Genomic DNA, 17,500 nt, shown 5'->3' with positions numbered 1-17,500 from the left:
TCAAACCCCCGAGCTGACAAGGTACAAATCTGTCGTTCTGCCCCTGAACAGGCAGTTAACCCACTGTTCCCAGGCCGTCATTGTAAATAAGAATGTGTTCTTTAACTGACTTGCCTGGTTAAATAAAGGTAAAATTAAAATACCTGTTCAGATTACACCCTCCAGGGGGCAGTAAAATCACCAACCTTGTCTTTAAACCTGTTCAGACATCACCCTCCAGGGGGCAGTATGGCACCATTTCAGTTTGTTTACCTACTCATAGAAGTAGTAGAAGAAGAAATGGAACGCCCTTTAAAATAGAGAAAGCCCATCAATATGTCCCCTGCATCACAACAGTATATCAACGGTGTGATGACCTAATGGGTCGGATTTTGGAGATCATTACAGCTAAAATGACTTTATTTTCAACCCCTTGTAAACCAAGCTTTCCACTACAATTTCTCTGTTTTATTGATATTTGATTAGCGAAGAAGATTAAAACACTTACTTCAAACTACAGTACTTTTGGGTACCTTGCAATATGTAACTTTTTTGGGGCGACCCGACTGAATTCACATAGAAATGTGAGTTATAGATCTGTCATTCTCGCTGAAAGCAAGTCTAAGAAGGGGAGGATCTGTTCTAGGTGGGCTATTTCTATGCTTCCCGTTCTTTAAGTGTTTGTTTTCCGTCTAACGACTTTTGGTTTTGCTTCAAACAACTGTAAATACAAAATGTACGGTTATTGAAAATATATTTTACAGCCGTTTAGATTGTACAATAATTCTCTACACTATGAATTGCTTGTTTTTGTCACATAAACTAAAAATGATTAGAAATTTTAGCAACCAGGAAATGACAGAGCAATTTCTGCATATTGCACCTTTAACATTTCAACAACATGAAATCCATGTGTTAAACGTTGCTACGTTTTGGAAATAGCAAAAAGAAGGTGTGTAAGGTGTTAAAGTTACTTACAGATCAGAAAGTCAGCTCGTTTACATTCATCCGCAAATCCATTTGATATACTAGTCAGGCTGTCATGTTTTTTTTATTTTGTGCAGCCGAGTTAAATAAAGGTTCAATAAAAAAATAAAAATACATCCCTCCTCTTGTCTTGTCTACAATGAAATAATGTTATGATTTATTTTAATTTTTTATAATTTTTTTAATCTATCTTTAATAGCTAGTTAGCACCCCCTTGTGGTTGAATAGATATATACCTATTGTAGGTCCTAGGATACAATAATGAACAATGTTGAACTAACAAATACCATCAAGGGATATGTTACAATTTACAATAATGAGCTCCTTGTGAAACAGATGTGAAAACCAACTGGTATTTAACATAGAAATATTTAAACGTTGACATTTTTTGGTTCAGGTGTTTCATGTGGTCCTTCTGTCGCTCAGTTGGTAGAGCATGGCGCTTGTAACGCCAGGGTAGTGGGTTCGATTCCCGGGACCACCCATACGTAGAATGTATGCACACGTGACTGTAAGTCGCTTTGGATAAAAGCATCTGCTAAATGGCATATATAATGTATTTTCACAGATTTTTTTTGGTATACTGGCAATGGCAATCATAGACTAAAATACTGAATGAATACAGCTGTGAATACCAAACTGGCAATATTGAAGATTTTTGTGGTGCAGGTGTGTCATTAATTTATTTTCACATGTTTTTTTGTACACTCACATGGCAATCACAGACTGAAATAGTGCATTCTGGTGTGTAGAATAGAGAGGAGAGGAGGATGCTGTGCGGGTGGGAGACTCTGCCTGTCACTTGTTCTCAACAGGCAGCTAGTCTCAGAAGGGGGACTTGAAGAGGGAGACGGCGAAGTCCAGGCACTGCTGCTCTCTTTGTTCTGAGTGTTGGCAGTGCTCGTGTTTTTAGTTCATCTGTTTATCTCACATATTATGTGCCCAGTATGACAGAACAAGAGAACTTTCTTATCAGATAATGACAACATGACAATAACAGTAGCTGTAGATGATGTAATGAAAAGTTGGAGGGTGGTTGGTAATGGAGGACATCAGGTGGTTCTGGGTCTGGGTGTTGGGCAGAACCCCTAGGTCCTGGAGAACAGGAAATGGAGAACATCAGGTGGATCCAGGTCTGGGTGTTGGGCAGAACCCCTAGGTCCTGGAGAACAGGAAATCAAAGCAAATCAAATCAAATGTTATTTGTCACATACACATGGTTAGCAGATGTTAGTGCGAGTGTAGCGAAATGCTTGTGCTTCTAGTTCCGACAATGCAGTAATAATCAACAAGTAATCTAGCTAACAATTCCAAAACTACTACCTTATAGACACAAGTGTAAGGGGATAAAGAATATGTACATAAAGATATATGAATGAGTGATGGTACAGAGCGGCATAGGCAAGATACAGTAGATGGTATTGAGTGCAGTATATACATATGAGATGAGTATGTAAACAAAGTGGCATAGTTAAAGTGGCTAGTGATACATGTATTACATAAGGATGCAGTAGATGATATAGAGTACAGTATATACGTATACATATGAGATGAATAGTGTAGGGTATGTAAACATTATATTAGGTAGCATTGTTTAAAGTGGCTAGTGATATATTTTACATAATTTCCCATCAATTCTCATTATTAAAGTGGCTGGAGTTGAGTCAGTGTCAATGACAGTGTGATGGCAGCAGCCACTCAATGTTAGTGGTGGCTGTTTAACAGTCTGATGGCCTTGAGATAGAAGCTGTTTTTCAGTCTCTCGGTCCCAGCTTTGATGCACCTGTACTGACCTCGCCTTCTGGATGATAGCGGGGTGAACAGGCAGTGGCTCGGGTGGTTGTTGTCCTTGATAATCTTTATGGCCTTCCTGTGACTTCGGGTGGTGTAGGTGTCCTGGAGGGCAGGTAGTTTGCCCCGGTGATGCGTTGTGCAGACCTCACTACCCTCTGGAGAGCCTTACGGTTGTGGGCGGAGCAGTTGCCGTACCAGGCGGTGATACAGCCCGACAGGATGCTCTCGATTGTGCATCTGTAGAAGTTTGTGAGTGCTTTTGGTGACAAGCCAAATTTCTTCAGCCTCCTGAGGTTGAAGAGGCGCTGCTGCGCCTTCTTCACGATGCTGTCTGTGTGGGTGGACCAATTCAGTTTGTCTGTGATGTGTACGCCGAGGAACTTAAAACTTACTACCCTCTCCACTACCATCGATGTGGATAGGGGGGTGTTCCCTCTGCTGTTTCCTGAAGTCCACAATCATCTCCTTAGTTTTGTTGACGTTGAGTGTGAGGTTATTTTTCTGACACCACACTCCGAGGGCCCTCACCTCCTCCCAGTAGGCAGTCTCGTCGTTGTTGGTAATCATGCCTACCACTGTTGTGTCGTCCGCAAACTTGATGATTGAGTTGGAGGCGTGCGTGGCCACGCAGTCATGGGTGAACAGGGAGTACAGGAGAGGGCTCAGAACGCACCCTTGTGGGGCCCCAGTGTTGAGGATCAGCGGGGTGGAGATGTTGTTGCCTACCCTCACCACCTGGGGGGCGGCCTGTCAGGAAGTCCAGTACCCAGTTGCCCAGGGTCTCGAGCTTGATGACGAGCTTGGACGGCACTATGGTGTTAAAATGCCGAGCTAACGTTAGCCAGCTACCTAATTATGATAGGACAACCTATTTTTACCCTGAATGACCATCAAATTCAAAATTCATAACATTTGTTAGTTACTGTTTTCATCAGCCAAAACACCCTTAATCTGTCTTAAATAAAATATGCAGTTTCAAACTCGTCAGTCACTCAGTCGCACTAGAATACCTGCAATTATTCTGATGGACTTCACACACTGGTGGCATGAGGAAATAGCATGGTTTCCATTTGGTAAAGTTTCTAAACCCCCTGATTGGTTGGAACTTGTTTCCACAGGTTTTCCACAGAATCAAATCTTGAGAGAAAAATCCCCCTCTGGTGAACAGTTTGCCACTAGTTGTAACGGCGTTCTTCGTTTGTAGAAAGAGAGTCGGACCGAAATGCAGCGTAGTGGTTACTCATGTCTTTAATAAAGAGATCGCGATACATGAAATAACTTATAATTATACAAAAAAAAAAAAAAACGGAACGTGAAACCTAATTACAGCCTATCTGGTGAAACTACACAGAGACAGGAACAATCACCCACGAAATACAAAGCGAAACCAGGCTACCTAAATACGGTTCCCAATCAGAGACAACGAGAATCACCTGACTCTGATTGAGAACCGCCTCAGGCAGCCAAGCCCATACAACAGCCCTACTCAGCCGCAATCCCAATAATACAAAAACCCCAATACGAAAAACAACAACATAAACCCATGTCACACCCTGGCCTGACCAAATAATTAAAGAAAACACAAAATACTAAGACCAAGGCGTGACACTAGTGGCAATACAAATGATTGCTGCCAAAGGTTGGCAGCAGATTCAACACGAGTAACAACATTTGCAAACTTCTGGCAAATATTTTGTGGTACACTATGTAGTTTACAGAGAATTTGTCACAAACCTGCAGGAAGTTTGCCGCAACAAATTCATTTTTGTAAAGGCTAGCAATGTCAATCTAAAATCTAAAAACAGATTAAATTACTTCTTCCTATTTAACAGCATTGTCTTATATAAAGACAAATATAGGTTAAAGAAAGAGTGCTCTCTTTTCGGTCTCTTCAGTCAGTAGGTAGTCAGTAGGTAGTCAGTAGGTAGTCAGCAGGTAGTCAGTGTGTAGTCAGTAGGTAGTCAGTAGGTAGTCAGCAGGTAGTCAGTGTGTAGTCAGTAGGTAGTCAGTAGGTAGTCAGTAGGTAGTCAGTAGGTAGTCAGCAGGTAGTCAGTAGGTAGTCAGTAGGTAGTCAGCAGGTAGTCTTGAAAATAAAAGAGAGCCGCACACTTTGAGCTCAGATGCAAAAATTGAATACCAACGTTTCGACAGCCAAGCTGTCTTCATCGGGGTATAATCACAAACACTGCGGGATGACTCGTTTATATAGTGTCAAAAGACACAGGTGTCTGTAATCAGTCAGTAGGTAGTCCGTAGGTAGTCAGCAGGTAGTCAGTAGGTAGTCAGCAGGTAGTCAGTAGGTAGTCAGTAGTTAGTCAGTAGGTAGTCAGTAGGTAGTCAGCAGGTAGTCCAGTAGGTAGTCAGCAGGTAGTCAGTAGGTAGTCAGCAGGTAGTCAGTAGGTAGTCAGCAGGTAGTCAGTAGGTAGTCAGCAGGTAGTCAGCAGGTAGTCAGTAGGTAGTCAGCAGGTAGTCAGTAGGTAGTCAGCAGGTAGTCAGCAGGTAGTCAGTAGGTAGTCAGTGTGTAGTCAGTAGGTAGTCAACAGGTAGTCAGTGTGTAGTCAGTAGGTAGTCAGCAGGTAGTCAGTAGGTAGTCAGTGTGTAGTCAGTAGGTAGTCAGCAGGTAGTCAGTAGGTAGTCAGTAGGTAGTCAGCAGGTAGTCAGTAGGTAGTCAGTAGGTAGCCAGTGTGTAGTCAGTAGGTAGTCAGCAGGTAGTCAGTAGGTAGTCAGTAGGTAGTCAGCAGGTAGTCAGTAGGTAGTCAGTAGGTAGTCAGTGTGTAGTCAGTAGGTAGTCATCAGGTAGTCAGTAGGTAGTCAGTAGGTAGTCAGCAGGTAGTAGGGAGTCAGTAGGTAGTCATAGGTAGTCAGTGTAGTCAGTAGGTAGTCAGTAGTAGGGAGTAGTCAGTCAGTGTGTAGTCAGCAGGTAGTCAGCAGGTAGTCAGCAGGTAGTCAGCAGGTAGTCAGTGTGTAGTCAGTAGGTAGTCAGCAGGTAGTCAGCAGGTAGTCAGCAGGTAGTCACCGTCAAAAACACTGTCCTTGGAGAGCGATTCTGAGGTAATACATTTGCGCATTAACCAATCAAGCTTTTATGAGGTGAACTAGAACTGCCCGCATCCTCCGTCCTCCGCGACCGCTACAGGGCAAAAAATAGAGCCCAAGCAACCAACATAGCAACGGGTGCTTTGGTTCATTACGTAATCCGGTCAGAATTTTGCGAGTTCCAGCAACATTCCGAGCAACGAAAGATAGAGTTCATTGAATCCCATTATAATGCAAGGGGAGATACTTTTTGGCAGGTGGACACTATTTGGCTTGACGGGCTCTCTTACTAACTCTATGTTTTCGTTAAATTGTGAACCAGTCTGAGACTCGCAATGACAGGAGTATTCAACTCTTACCCTATGAGGTCCGGAGCTTGTTGGTTTTCTGTTTTACCTGATAATTAATTCCACAAGCCTGGTGTCACTGGTCTAATTAGTGGTGTCACTGGTCTAATTAGTGGTGTCACTGGTCTAATTAGTGGTGTCACTGGTCTAATTAGTGGTGTCACTGGTCTAATTAGTGGTGTCACTGGTCTAATAAAAAAAATGAAGTGGAAGTGGCTTCGAGGTCCAGAGTTGAGTTTGAGTGCTCTATGATATGAAAAGAGCTATGCAAATAAAATATATTATTATACAAATATATATATATATATTATTACTTCCAATTCATTCAAGGGAAATGCAGGAATATTTTTGTTGTAGTAACAAAGTCTCTTGTGTCTTTTCAGAATCTCTGGAGTTGATCGCCACAGCGGCAGAGCACTCCAACACTGCTATCAGAAAGATGGTGAGTCCTTTCACACTGCAGAGCACTCCAACACAGCTATCAGAAAGATGGTGAGTCCTTTCACACTGTAGAGCACTCCAACACAGCTATCAGAAAGATGGTGAGTCCTTTCACACTGCAGAGCACTCCAACACAGCTATCAGAAAGATGGTGAGTCCTTTCACACTGCAGAGCACTCCAACAGCCATCAGAAAGATGGTGAGTCCTTTCACACTGCAGAGCACTCCAACACAGCCATCAGAAAGATGGTGAGTCCTTTCACACTGCAGAGCACTCCAACACAGCCATCAGAAAGATGGTGAGTCCTTTCACACTGCAGAGCACTCCAACACAGCTATCAGAAAGATGGTGAGTCCTTTCACACTGCAGAGCACTCCAACACAGCTATCAGAAAGATGGTGAGTCCTTTCACACTGTAGAGCACTCCAACACAGCTATCAGAAAGATGGTGAGTCCTTTCACACTGCAGAGCACTCCAACACAGCTATCAGAAAGATGGTGAGTCCTTTCACACTGTAGAGCACTCCAACACAGCTATCAGAAAGATGGTGAGTCCTTTCACACTGCAGAGCACTCCAACACTGCCATCAGAAAGATGGTGAGTCCTTTCACACTGCAGAGCACTCCAACACAGCTATCAGAAAGATGGTGAGTCCTTTCACACTGCAGAGCACAACACACAGCTATCACAAAGATGGTGAGTCACTACACAACACTACACAACACTACACAAAGACTGCACAACACTACACTACACTACACACAATCAGAAAGATGGTGACAACACTGCAGAGCACTCCAACACTACACAACACTACACAACACTACACAACACAACACAACACTACACAACACTACACTACACTACACTACACAACACTACACAACACTACACAACACAACACAACACAACACAACACTACCAACACAACACCTGGTTTTCACAGAGCCTTGTCTGGCAGCAAACACTTCACAGCACAACACCTTTTACAAAAACTAGCACTTGCAAACAAATGTGTGTTTTACTGACACTTGAGACTACAAACACAAACATGACACTGATCACAACACTACACAACACTAGTTCCCAACACAGACACTGACACAACACTGTATTTTCACAGTCACTACACAACACAACACAAGTCACAACACAACACAACACGTGGCACAACATGCACAACACCACAACACTACACAACACAACACAACACAACACAACACTTACACAACACAACAAAACACTACACAACACTACACAACACAACACTACACAAAAACAACACAACACTACACGAAACACAACACAACACTACACTACACAACACAACACTACACAACACAAGACTAATACAGGCACAACACAACACTACTTCAACACTCATTGTTGAATTTGCAATTTCCAACTAATGTTTTTGTCCAATGGCAACACAACACTACACAACTATAATATCTCTTCAACACAACACATGACAACACTTGAAAAGGATTTGCCAGTAGATTGTCAACTTGATTCATGATGATGACTGCAAACACAACACTTTTTTACAATGGCACTACACAACACTACACAACACAACACAACACAACACAACACTACACTACACAACACTACACAACACTACAGATGGGTTGACACAACACAACACAACACTACACTACACAACACATACACAACACTACAAACAGTAGTTTGTTATAGAACACAACAGAACAGTAGTCTAATGTTATAGAAGACAACCAAAACAGTAGTTTGTTACTACACAACACTACAGAACAGTAGTCACATACAAGACACTACACAACACTAGTTTGTTATACAACACAACACAACACAACACAACACTACACTACACAACACTACACAACACTACACAACACAGGACCAACACAGTACTACACTTACACAAGACAACAAAACACTAGTCAATGTTATACTAAGACAACACAACACTACACAAAACAACACAACACTACACGAAGACAACACAACACTACACTAATGTTATACACAACACTACACAACACAACACTATAGAAAGGGACAAACAAGTCTAATGTTAACAAGACACGACACAACACAACACAAAGGCACAACACAACACTACACAACACAACACAAAACAACTTTACCACTGCTACACCTGGTTTTCAGCAGAACCTTGTCTGGCAGCGAAACAGTTCATTCAGCCTCATTTACTACCTTTTAGAAAAACATAGCTGACTTGCTTAAACAAATGTGTTTTTTACTGACAATTGAGATGTACAAACTAGTTCAAATCATGACGTCAGTGATCTTCAAGTTGGAGCTTGAGAAAGAGGCCCGAGTTCCCAACTTGGAATTCAGAGTTGGATGACCTTTCAAAGTGTATTTTCCAGTCAGTAGCTCTGTTTTCTCAGAGTTCCCAGTTGTCTTGAACTCACTGAAGTCTGACATTTCCCAGTTCTGAGTTTCCAGTTGTTTTGAACGTGGGACCAGAAGTCATGCTGGATGGACACCATGGCCAATGTTGAATGTTTATCCTTTGAAGTTTGGAAAAGAGACCAAACACAGACTTGTCCCAGACACCCTACTCCACTGAATAGCAGGCTAGTGATTGCTTTGCAATGCTTGCAGTTAGTCACTGATTCCTTCCAAACCACTCATTGTTGAATTTGAAGATTTCCAGAACAGTAGTCTAATGTTTTAGAAGAATGGACCAGAGCACAGTATTTTTTATCTAAATATCTCTTCATCATTTCGTCTCACATGACAAGGATTGAAAACAGATTTGCCAGTAGATTGTCAACTTGATTCATGATGATGACTGCAAACTTGCTAGCTAAGAACTTTAACAGTTTTTACAATGTTTGCAAACTGAACAGTAGTCTAATGTTATAGAATGCCAAAATAACTAATGTTATAGAAACAGGCCAAAACAGTATATAATGTTTTTTATATTTTTCTTCAGTAGGCAAGGCAAAAAAGGACGGGTCTAATGTTATAATCCACAATCCCCTCTGAACATGTCTGGGTGGCAGGTAGTTGATGTAAAGAGAAAACAGTACGTGTTAAAATCCATAGATGTATAATTATTGTGCAATAGTAGTCTAATGTTATAGAAGAGAGGACCAGAACAGTAGTCTAATGTTATAGAAGAGAGGACCAGAACAGTAGTCTAATGTTATAGAAGAGAGGACCAGAACAGTAGTCTAATGTTATAGAAGAGAGGACCAGAACAGTAGTCTAATGTTATAGAAGAGAGGACCAGAACAGTAGTCTAATGTTATAGAAGAGAGGACCAGAACAGTAGTCTAATGTTATAGAAGAGAGGACCAGAACAGTATTCTAATGTTATAGAAGAGAGGACCAGAACAGTAGTCTAATGTTATAGAAGAGAGGACCAGAACAGTAGTCTAATGTTATAGAAGAGAGGACCAGAACAGTAGTTTGTTATAGAAGAGAGGACCAAAACAGTAGTCTAATGTTATAGAAGAGAGGACCAGAACAGTAGTCTAATGTTATAGAAGAGAGGACCAGAACAGTAGTCTAATGTTATAGAAGAGAGGACCAGAACAGTAGTCTAATGTTATAGAAGAGAGGACCAGAACAGTAGTCTGTTATAGAAGAGGACCAGAACAGTAGTCTGTTATAGAAGAGAGGACCAGAACAGTCTGTTATAGAAGAGAGGACCAGAACAGTAGTCTAATGTTATAGAAGAGAGGACCAGAACAGTAGTCTGTTATAGAAGAGAGGACCAGAACAGTAGTCTAATGTTATAGAAGAGAGGACCAGAACAGTAGTCTGTTATAGAAGAGAGGACCAGAACAGTAGTCTAATGTTATAGAAGAGAGGACCAGAACAGTAGTCTAATGTTATAGAAGAGAGGACCAGAACAGTAGTCTAATGTTATAGAAGAGAGGACCAGAACAGTAGTCTGTTATAGAAGAGAGGACCAGAACAGTAGTCTAATGTTATAGAAGAGAGGACCAGAACAGAGTCCAGAACAGAGGACCAGAACAGAGGACCAGAACAGTATTCTAATGTTATAGAAGAGGACCAGAACAGTAGTCTAAAGTTATAGACCTGAACAGGAGTCTAATGTTAACTGTCAGTCTATAGTCACATAGCCTGTTAACTCAGAAATAATTAACAGATTTAAGCATTTCATGCAGTTGAATTATACACCAAATGCACATTTTGACTGGAGAGGAGAAATATGATTTCTTTCTTTCAGCATCTTGAGAGAATGAATGCTAATTTAGGGACCGTCTGTAAAGGTGCTATCTTTATCAGCATCGTAAAAACTTATAGTACTACAACCACAGTTAGGACCGTCTGTAAAGGTGCTATCTTTATCAGCATCGTAAAACTTATAGTACTACAACCACAGTTAGAAGAGAACGTCTGTAAAGGTGCTATCTTTATCAGCAAACTTTACCAATATCATTCATTCAATCCATTTATAGAAATAATTAACAGATGACATCATTCATTCTATCCATTTATGACATCATTCATTCTATCCATTTTTTGACATCATTCATTCTATCCATTTATGACTTCATTCGTTCTATCCATTTATGACATCATTCATTCTATCCATTTATGACATCATTTATTCTATCCATTTATGACATCATTCATTCTATCCATTTATGACTCATTCATTCAATCCATTTATGACATCATTCATTCTATCCATTTATGACATCATTCATTCTATCCATTTATGACATCATTCTGGTGAGTAGGGATTTATTTAGTCTTCTAGGGAAACAAGTAATGACTGAAGAGAAGCTGCATGGATCTAATTATAGATAAGTTGACTCACAAATAGCATATCAAAATGTTGGAAATGATAGGCAAAAAAAATCATTTGGCTGTCCTTCACTGTGGCCTACAGCATATGTTCTATATTTAAGGGGTTAGGGTTGGGTGCAGGTGTGTTATTCACTTTGTCTCATATAGTTATTAACAATTGCGGGTGGGTGCGGGGGAACAAACAGCTGACCCACTGATCACTGCCCCCCCCCACACACACATAGTTCTTCACCAAATACTGTAGCTGTGGCACATTCTGCATAGTGTTCTCTTTCAACAGTATATTCTGCATAGTGATCTCCTTCAACAGTATATTCTGCATAGTGTTCTCCTTCAACAGTATATTCTGCATAGTGTTCTCCTTCAACAGTATATTCTGCATAGTGATCTCCTTCAACAGTATATTCTGCATAGTGTTCTCCTTCAACAGTATATTCTGCATAGTGATCTCCTTCAACAGTATATTCTGCATTCTGTAAATCCGACAACAACTCTATCCTCCTGATTCCTGCTTACAAGCGAAAATTAAAGCAGGAAGCACCAGTGACTCAGTCTATAAACAAGTGGTCAGATGAAGCAGATGCTAAACTACAGGACTGTTTTGCTATCACAGACTGGAACATGTTCCGGGATTCTTCCGATGGCATTGAGGAGTACACCACATCAGTCACTGGCTTTATAAATAATAATAAGTGCATTGTGGACGTCGTCCCTACAGTGACTGTACGTACATACCCCAACCAGAAGCCATGGATTACAGGCAACATTCGCACTGAGCTAAAGGGTAGAGCTGCCGCTTTCAAGGTGCGGGACTCTAACCCTCACAAGAAATCCCGCTATGCCCTGCGACGAATCATCAAACGGGGAAAACATCAATACGGGACTAAGATTGAATCATACTCCACCGGCTCTGACGCTATGTCGGACGTGGCAGGGTTTGCAAACTATTACAGACTACAAAGAGAAGCACAGCCAAGAGCTGCCCAGTGACATGAGCCTACCAGACAGTAAACACTTCTATGCTCCTTCGAGGCAAGCAACACTGAGGCATGCATGAGAGCGTCAGCTGTTCCGGACGACTTTGTGATCACGCTCTCGTAGCCGACGTGAGTAAGACCTTTAAACAGGTCAACATACACAAGGCTCTCCAGACGGATTACCAGGACGTGTGCTCCGGGCATGTGCTGACCAACTGGCAGGAGTCTTCACTGACATTTTCAACGTGTCCCTGATTGAGTCTGTAATACCAACATGTTTCAAGCAGATCACCATAGTCCCTGTGCCCAAGAACACAAAGGTAACCTGCCTAAATGACTACAGACCTGTAGCACTCACGTCCGTAGCCATGAAGTGCTTTGAAAGGCTGGTAAGGGCTCACATCAACACCATTATCCCAGAAACTCTAGACCCACTCTAATTTGCATACCGCCCAAACAGCTCCACAGATGATCTACTGCACTCCACACTGCTCTTTCCCACCTGGACAAAAGGAACACCTATGTGAGAATGCCATTCATTGACTACAGCTCAGCTTTCAACACCATAGTACCCTCAAAGCTCATCACTTTTAATTTTTAATTTAACCTTTATTTTCTAGGCAAGTCAGATAAGAACAAATTCTTATTTTCAATGATGGCCTAGGAACAGTATATTCTGGGTTAACTGGCTGTTCAGGGGCACAACGACAGATCTGTACCTTGTCAGCTCGGGGATTCGAACTTGCAACCTTTCGGTTACTAGTCCAACACTCTAACCACTAGGCTACCCTGCCGCCCCACTAAGCTAAGGATCCTGGGACTAAACACCTCCCTCTGCAACTGGATCTTGGACTTCCTGACGGGCCGCCTCAGGTGGTGAGGGTAGGTAGCAACACATCTGCCACGCTGATCCTCAACACTGGAGCTCCCCAGGGGTACGTGCTCAGTCCCCTCCTGTACTCCCTGTTCACCCACGACTGCATGGCCAAGCATGATTCCCAACACCGTCATTAAGTTTGCAGACAACACGACAGTTGTAGGCCTGATCACCGACAACGACGAGACAGCCTATAGGGAGGAGGTCAGAGATCTGGCCGGGTGGTGACAGAATAACAACCTATCCCTCAGCATAACCAAGACTAAGGTGATGATTGTGGACTACAGGAAAAGGAGGACCGAGCACGCCCCCATTCTCATTGACGGGACTGTAGTGGAGCAGGTTGAGATCTTCAAGTTCCTTGGTGTCCACATCAACAGCAAACTAGAATGGTCCAAACACACCAAGACAGTCTTGAAGAGGGCATGACAAAGCCTATTCCCCTCAGGAAACTAAAAATATTTGGCATTGGTCCTGAGATCCTCAAAGGTTCTACAGCTGCAACATCGAGAGTTGGTTGCATCACTGCCTGGGACAGCAGTTGCTCTGGCCTCCAACCGCAAGGCACTACAGAGGGTAGTGCGATCTCCCCAGTAGATCACCGGGGTTAAGCTGCCTTCCATCCAGGACCTCTACACCAGGCGGTGTCAGAGGAAGGCCCTAAAAATGGTCAAAGAGCCCAGCCACCCCAGTCATAGACTGTTCATGGCAAGCGGTACCGGAGTGCCAAATCTAGGACAACAAGGCATCTCAACAGTTTTACCCCTTCAAGCCATAAGACTCTGAACAGGTAATCAAATGGCTACCCGGACGATTTGCATTGTGTGCCCCCTCCAACCCCCCAACCCGTCTTTTACGCTGCTACTCTCTGTTTATCATATATGCATAGTCATTTTAACTATACATTCATGTGCATACTACCTGAATTGGGCCGACCAACCAGTGCTCCCAACACATTGGCTAACCGGGCTATCTGCATTGTGTCCCACCACCCGCCAACCCCCTCTTTTACGCTGCTGCTACTCTCTGTTCAACATATATATATGCATAGTCACTTTAACCATATCTACATGTACATACTACTTCAATCAGCCCGACTAACCGGTGTCTGTATGTAGCCTCACTACTTTCATAGCCTTGCTACAGTACATAGCCTGTCTTTTTACATTTTTTAAATGTCTTTACTTACCTATTGTTCACCTCATACCTTTTTTGCACTATTGGTTAGAGCCTGGAAGTAAGCATTTCACTGTAAGGTCTACCTACACCTGTTGTATTCGGTGCACGTGACAAATAAACTTTGATTTGATTTGCATAGTGTTCTCCTTCAACAGTGTCTTCTGCATAGTGTTCTACCTAATCGTTATTTTCTCAGCAAATATATCTGAATGAATTTGAATAAGACTGATTACTCAGAGTACCATGTGGTTTTAAGCAGTGAGTGTACCTGTGACTAAAGCACTTTATTTCATGTTTATTTCCAACTATACACGGTCTATTTCAGGTTTTTGATTCTCCTACACACCTGTGTTAAGTTGTTAGTATACGGATGTAGGATCTTAATTTGAGCCAGCAGCAACAGAAAATTTGATTTATTATGTGGATTATAATTCATGGACATTCTTGTAGAAGTTAATACATTTTTCATTTTAGCTAATCAAGTCTGTAACTTGAAAGTGTAAATGACAAACTTTAGACATTTTTTAAAATTCAAATACACTACAAATTTGCATTTCCTGCCGGGCAGGAAAATTCTCAGCAAAAAAAATTAAAAATAAATGAGTGATCAAATTACGATCCTACATCTGTAGATGTGCGAAAGTGCATTGTGCAAAGGTTTTTTGTTCCCTTGCGCAGCACATTGACATCCTGTGTGTGTATCATACAGGAGCGTATGCGTAAACTGCTGAAGGTGTATGAGTTGCTGGGAGGAGAGGAGGACATCGTTAACCCTACCAACGAACTCATCAAGGAGGGACACATCCTCAAACTGTCGGCTAAGAACGGCACCTCACAGGACAGATACCTCATCCTGGTGAGTGAGTCATTGTAACAGTGGGAGTGTGAAAATGGCAAAGCTGTTGATACGTTGGGGCGAACACTGTTCACTGCTTTAAATCATGTTGTGATTTATGTTGTGAATCTAAAATGCAACTAATACTGTCTGTCTCTGTCTCTCTCTCTCTCTCTCTCTCTCTCTCTCTCTCTCTGTCTGTCTGTCTGTCTGTCTGTCTGTCTGTCTGTCTGTCTGTCTCTCTCTCTCTCTCTCTCTCTCTCTCTCTCTCTCTCTCTCTGTCTCTCTCTCTCTCTCTCTCTGTCTGTCTGTCTGTCTGTCTGTCTCTCTCTCTCTCTCTCTCTCTCTCTCTCTCTGTCTCTCTCTCTCTCTCTCTCTCTCTCTCTCTCTCTGTCTCTCTCTCTCTCTCTCTCTCTCTCTGTCTCTCTGTCTGTCTGTCTGTCTGTCTGTCTGTCTCTCTCTCTCTCTCTCTCTCTCTCTCTCTCTCTGTCTCTCTCTCTCTCTCTCTCTCTCTCTCTCTCTCTCTGTCTCTCTCTCTCTCCCCTCTCTCTCTCTCTCTCTCTCTCTCTCTCTCTCTCTGTCTCCCCCCTCTCTCTCTCTGCAGTTCAATGATAGGTTATTGTACTGCGTCCCTAAACTGAGGTTGATTGGTCAGAAGTTTGGGGTGAGGGCCAGGATTGATGTGGATGGGATGGAGCTGAAGGAGAGCAGCAGCGTTAACGTTCCCAGAACCTTCCTGGTGTCTGGGAAACAGCGCTCACTAGAGCTCCAGGCCAGGTGAGGGCAGCGCATTCTCTTCCTCTATCTTGAATTAGAAGCTTTTGAGTTGTTACATTATTTTTTATTTTTTTAAATAATCTCTGCTTTTAGCAATGGACACATTTCACAATGAATTGCAATTAATATTTAACTCAAAGCCATTTGTCTATTGTGAGTAGGACTGAAGAAGAGAAGAGAGATTGGATCCAAGCTATCCAGGCCACTATCCAAAGACATGAACAGACGCTCGCCACATTCCACCATCTCAACTGTTCTCTCCGAGATGAGGACTACACTCCTCCCAACTCACCTGTAAGATACTATACAACCCCCAGTCCCTAACCCCTAACCCCTAACCCCTAGTCCCTAACCCCTAGTCCCTAACCCCTAACCCCTAACCCCTAACTACACTCCCCCAACCCCTGTAAGATACTAATTGTCCCTAACCCCTAGTCCCTAACCCCTAGCCCTAACCCCTAACCCTAACCCCTAACCCCTAACCCCTAGTCCCTAACCCCTAGTCCCTAACCCCTAGCCCTAACCCCTAACCCCTAACCCCTAGCCCCTAACCCCTAGTCCCTAACCCCTAGCCCTAACCCCTAACCCCTAACCCCTAACCCCTAGCCCCTAGGACTACACTCCTCCCAACTCACCTGTAAGATACTATATTGCCCCTAACCCCTAGTCCCTAACCCCTAGCCCTAACCCCTAACCCCTAACCCCTAGTCCCTAACCCCTAGTCCCTAACCCCTAGCCCTAACCCCTAGTCCCTAACCCCTAGTCCCTAACCCCTATCCCCTAACCCCTAACCCCTATCCCCTAGTCCCTAACCCCTAACCCCTAGCCCTAACCCCTAACCCCCCTAACCCCTAGCCCTAACCCCTAACCCCTAACCCCTAACCCCTAGCCCTAACCCTAACCCCTAACCCCCCCTAGCCCCCCCTAACCCCTAACCCCTAGGACTACACTCCTCCCAACTCACCTGTAAGATACTATATTGCCCCTAACCCCTAGTCCCTAACCCCTAAACCCCTAACCCCTAACCCCTAGCTCCTAGGACTACACTCCTCCCAACTCACCTGTAAGATACTATATTGCCCCTAACCCCTAACCCCTAGCCCATAACCCCTATCCCTAAACCCCTATCCCTAAACCCCTAGCCCCTAACCCCTACTCTCTAGCCCATAACCCCAAGCCCCTAACCCCTAGCCCTAACCCCTAGCCTTAAACTCCTAGCCCCTAACCCCTAGCCCTAACCCCTAGCCCATAACCCCTAGCCCTAAACCCCTAGCCCCTAACCCCTACTCCCTAGCCCATAACCTCTAGCCCCTAACCCCTAGCCCTAACCGCTAGCCCATAACCCCTAGCCCTAACCCCTAGCCTTAAACCCCTAGCCTCTAACCCCTAACCCCTACTCCCTAGCCCATAACCCCTAGCACCTAACCCTTAGCCCCTAATCCCTAGCCCCTAACACCTAGTCCCTA

At 43.2% G+C, this 17,500-nt stretch overlaps 1 protein-coding gene across 2 annotated transcripts in view; it reads left to right on the top strand.

Annotated features, from left to right (window-relative positions):
* Positions 1–17,500, top strand: part of LOC118377459 (FYVE, RhoGEF and PH domain-containing protein 1-like) — a 139,960-nt gene that overhangs the window by 106,972 nt on the left and 15,488 nt on the right. For both annotated transcript variants that reach the window (XM_052481288.1, XM_052481289.1), the window contains exons 8-11: positions 6,527–6,585; positions 15,132–15,278; positions 15,862–16,034; positions 16,196–16,328. In XM_052481288.1, coding sequence (XP_052337248.1) covers positions 6,527–6,585; positions 15,132–15,278; positions 15,862–16,034; positions 16,196–16,328 — 512 coding nt within the window. The remainder of the gene's footprint in view (positions 1–6,526; positions 6,586–15,131; positions 15,279–15,861; positions 16,035–16,195; positions 16,329–17,500) is intronic.

The sequence above is a fragment of the Oncorhynchus keta genome, chromosome 27 (genome assembly GCF_023373465.1).
Source record: "Oncorhynchus keta strain PuntledgeMale-10-30-2019 chromosome 27, Oket_V2, whole genome shotgun sequence".
NCBI classification, from domain to species: domain Eukaryota; kingdom Metazoa; phylum Chordata; class Actinopteri; order Salmoniformes; family Salmonidae; genus Oncorhynchus; species Oncorhynchus keta.
This window is presented reverse-complemented; position numbering and strand designations above follow the sequence as displayed.